This window comes from Octopus bimaculoides, chromosome 5 (assembly GCF_001194135.2).
Source record: "Octopus bimaculoides isolate UCB-OBI-ISO-001 chromosome 5, ASM119413v2, whole genome shotgun sequence".
Lineage (NCBI taxonomy): Eukaryota > Metazoa > Mollusca > Cephalopoda > Octopoda > Octopodidae > Octopus > Octopus bimaculoides.
This window is the reverse complement of record NC_068985.1, coordinates 9,768,040-9,772,719: the sequence shown is the minus strand read 5'-3', so window position 1 is coordinate 9,772,719 and position 4,680 is coordinate 9,768,040. Positions and strand designations below refer to the sequence as shown.

General features: G+C 37.7%; 1 protein-coding gene across 2 annotated transcripts in view; it reads left to right on the top strand.

Moving 5' to 3' along the window:
- The window catches only part of LOC106879057 (beta-arrestin-1), a 63,714-nt gene that overhangs the window by 41,661 nt on the left and 17,373 nt on the right, over positions 1-4,680 (top strand). For both annotated transcript variants that reach the window (XM_052968136.1, XM_014928485.2), the window contains exons 3-4: positions 782-842; positions 967-1,208. In XM_052968136.1, the coding sequence (XP_052824096.1) occupies positions 782-842; positions 967-1,208 (303 nt within the window). The remainder of the gene's footprint in view (positions 1-781; positions 843-966; positions 1,209-4,680) is intronic.

Genomic DNA, 4,680 nt, shown 5'->3' with positions numbered 1-4,680 from the left:
ACACACACAAACGGGTCGTTTAGAGAGGATTGGAAATAAGATCTAACATTTGTATGTATGTGTGTATGTATGTATGTATGTATGTGTGTGTATATGTTTGTGTGTTTGTGTTTGTTCCCCAACATCGCTTGACAACCGAAGCTGGTGTGTTTATGTCCTCGTAACTTAGCGGTTCGGCAAAAGAGACCGATAGAATAAGCACTAGGCTTACAAAGAATAAGTCCTGGTGTCGATTCCTTCGACTAAAGGCGGTGCTCCAGCATGGCCGCAGTCAAATGACTGAAACAAGTAAAAGAGTAAAGAATAAGTACCGAGACTGCGTAATTAGCTAAGCCAATGAGGGGCCATGTTGTTGTTGCTGTTGTTACCGTTGCTGCTGCAGGTGCTGGTGACAATGCTGTTGTTCCAATAGCTTTATTTTAAGATATCTCTAATAGTTTTGTTTAACCCATACCAGCGCTGCTTCAGTAAAACTGCTATAGAAGGCATTACAACAACCGTGACTATTTTGTATTTTAATATATAAAGGAGCATACTATCCAACGCGTCCTTTCTTTTTAAAACTGTTGACTGTAATTCGAAGGAGATTTAGCCGCTATTTCTAGCAAGTCGATTGACCACACAGAAGTTACCTCGGCTTGCTGCGATAATGTTGGTGATTACATCGTTGTGATACACACTTATTCTTATAAAAACGTTATTGTATATTATATTCATGGGCAGATAACACACACACATATACATACATTCATATTGATAATCAAATCTTTCTTTATTTCAGTTGACAACCTATCTGGGACGACGAGATTACTATGACCACGGATCATGGGTAGACAACATCGGTGAGTAAAATGGCCAAATATTTATGAGCTTCACCTGAGATTCCTTAACTGTGTATTTACTTTACGTTTCGAGTTCGATATATCATATAATATTTTTTGTGTCAACTTTCTACCATTGTTCCAGATGGCATTATTGTCGTTGATCCTGAATATCTCAAGAATCGAAAGGTCTTCGGCATCATTGTCGTTGCTTTCCGATATGGACGAGAAGACTTGGATGTGATGGGAATGTCATTCCGAAAGGACTTCGCAGTGAAACAAATGCAGTTGTACCCTCCTTTAGAAGAAAACAAACACCTACTTACCAAACTACAGGCTCGACTTCTTGCCAAGATTGGCTCAAATGCTGTTCCATTCCATTTCGACGTGAGTTTGCTGTTTTCTGTTCTTTAAATGTTATCTGCAGGATAAAAGATGGCGTACTGGCAGAATGGTTAAAATGCCGGGCAAAATGCTTAGCAGTATTTTGTTCATCAAAACATTCTCTGCTCAAATTCCGCCGAGGTCGACTTTGCTCTTCATCCTTTCGAGGTGGATAAATTAAGTACCAGTTGAGGACTGGGGTCGATTACATCGACTTATTCCCTTCCCCGAAATTGTTGACCTAGTGCTAAAATTCGAAATCAATATTATCTACATGAAAAAAAATAGGTGAGCTGACAGAATCGTTAAAATGCCAGGCTAAACTCTTAGCAGCATTCTGTCCGTCTTTACGCTCTGAGTTCAAATTCCACCAAGGTTGACTTTGCTTTTCAACCTTTCGTGGTGGGGTCGATGAAATTAGTACCAGTTGAGCACTAGGGTCGATGTAAACGATATACCTCCTCCCCTAAATAAAATCGTTGGCCTCGTGTCAAAATCTGAACCAATATTATCAGCATGAATCGACTAATTATTTTTTCTTAATTATCACACAGTAAATCATTGTGATATCAAAACCAAAACAAATCCTATTTGGTACACAGTCCTATCAAATAGTTTGCTATTTAGTTATTAAATATGTCAGGGAACACACTATAATATTAACCATTAGGATCGTTACACAACTCCGTAGAAAGACCTTTTGATAAGCTTATCGCGAAATAGAAAAGTGATAGACGACACGTAAAGTAGATTTTTCTTTCCCCTCTTAACCAAACCATGATAATCAGCAGATTCCCAACAGAACCAAAACCATGCAAATCGGTTGTTTTCTCTCCTCACCAAACCATGCAAATCTGCCGTTCCCAAACCTAGCTCATTATCATTATTAATAAATTACCACCCGTATACCGCAGCTTTTTCTCTAAAAGCCTATACAACTTGTTTTAAAAAGTTGCTATAAATCGGTTGAGGACTCTGCCCCGCAGAAGAATCTATATTATATATATATATATATATATATATATATATATGAGCTTACTTTTCAAAACCGGTATAAAAACATATTTGGTCGATTTCACGATAACCATCAAAACACAGTCTACAGCAAGCTGCTGGCTTCAGGCACGTGAAATGTTTTTCAGTCAAACTGGGATAGATGCCATATAAACAGGAGGCGAATCTTAGTATTCCAATCAAAATCAGATATATTCAAGTTGTTGTTTTAAACAATTACTCAAAAGTCATTCCGATGCACAGATCTGGTTTTGGAAGTAAGCTCTTATATATATATAAGAGCCCTGATTGACCGCTAAATCCACAAGTTTTTAAAATTATTTTCTCTCTGTTTATTTCATCGTGTTCCTTTCTGTTGAAGAGCGTAGGCTCGAAACGTAAAAGACTTTTTCACCTTCCCGAGCGTCAAACTAATACACCTGCTTGTTGTTTACACACCTGTATTCGTCTTTTGTCTTTCTGTAAATTTCAACTATATGTGTGTGTGTGTGTGTGTGTGTGTGTGTGTGTGTGTGTGTGTGCGTATTTACATGCACACACACACATAGGTAAGGCTGGAAGCTGTTTGTGTGTGTATGCGTGTATTCTTACAGATGCTATATAGATAGTTTTTGTAATAGTTTATTTTTTGTGTGCGTTCTTTAATTTATACCAATATAAGTCAAACTTTAAAACAGCGAATGTCTGATAGTATATTTTACAGAACCGTCCAACTTTTCCTTCTATCTTTCAGTATTTTCCTCAATGCGCAAAGATTAACAATAAGTCTTAATCCCTTGAATCTGACGTCATTTTACTGCTTCAAATGAACTTACCACATTTTCAAATCTTGAATTTGATGTCTAAGGATTATAGCAAAATATCTACTTGGATTTAGATTGTACTTTTAGATTATGTTAGGATAGTATTAAAAGCTAGTCTATATGCGTATTATAAGATTAATATAAAAATAATAATCACGTGATTTCGTTAGCAACAATTGAGGTTATGTATTATAATACATTAACATCTTCTTATTCGCATATTTCTACACAGTTGATGTGATTGATTAAGCTGCAGGACATCACTAACTTACTGACCTTGTAAATCATACAATCACGAATTTAAATGAAAAATCACAGTAAAGTAGAATGGAATTTTCAAAAAGTAACCCTGCGCTTCGGTTTCGATTTTCAGGTACAGCCCTTTTAATTTCAGTTATTCCGTCTTTTATTTCAAAAACGACTTCATCGGTGGGAAAATGGCAGCAGTTAGGACTTCTCTCAGAGCTTCTGAGACTAGTAGAGTGGGGATAACATCCCCAGAGCAAAGACCTGACCTGATTATTGCGCAAAATGCACCAATAAAAGTACCAAAAACCAATTTGGTAGATTTCAAACAGAACAAAGAATTAAGAAGTTTTGAATGTCTTTCACTCACTTTTTCATCCCTTCTTAATTCATAAGGTTTTTCACTTTTGTAAGAAATCCAATTCGATAGTTCCGATATTCATCAAGATCTTTGCTTGGCTCGGAAGCACCCGCTACTAGAGCTAGAGAAGCAGATGTTTCAGTACAGAATAAACTAGACTGAAACCACCCCTCCGCTAGATCTCAGTACGTCGCAGAACCTGTATTGCCAGTACTTTAGTTTGTCGGGTACAGCGGCCAAGTATGTTGTGATATTCGATGTCAGTACCGAACTGCCAGTCTGTCAAGAACTGTTACTACATTCACATTCCTGCTGCCAATGATCAAATCTAGCGATGGAGAAAGTATGGCACAAGTGTCAGTAGTATAAAGCTGCTGGTTTGGGGGTAACATGCAAACCCGCAATGGATTTTGAAATAAGAAATCTTTTGTAATTTATAACAAGATTTAAGGCGGTAAGCTGGGGGAATTATTAGCACGCCGGAAAAAAAATGCTTAGCAGTATTTTCCTCCTCTTTACGTTCTGAGTTCAAATTCCGCCGATGTCGACCTTGCCTTTCATCCATTTGGGGTCAATAAATTAAGTACCAGTTGAGCACTAGAGTTGATATAATCGACTAGCACCCTCTTAAAATTATTGGCCCTGTGCCAATATTAGAAAAAATATTCTTTTCTGCTCTAGGCACAAGGCCCGAAATTTTGAGAGAGGGTGCAAGTCGATTAGATCTACCCCAGTACGCAGCTGGTACTTAATTTATCGACCCCGAAAGGATGGAAGGCAAAGTCGACCTCCGTGGAATTTGAACTCGGAACGTAAAGACAGACGAAAAATTAGAAAGAATATTCTTTTCTACTTTAGGCACAAGGCCCGAAATTTTGAGGGAGGGTCCAGTCGATTAGATCGACCGCAGTACGCGATTGGTACTTAATTTATCGACCCCTCCGAATTATATAATTATGTATATGTGGAAAATTTTTGGAGGCTTGGTTAGAGGGGGAAGGAAAACACGAAGAAAAGTCTTTCTTTTTTCCTTTTTTTCCCCACGTGAGAG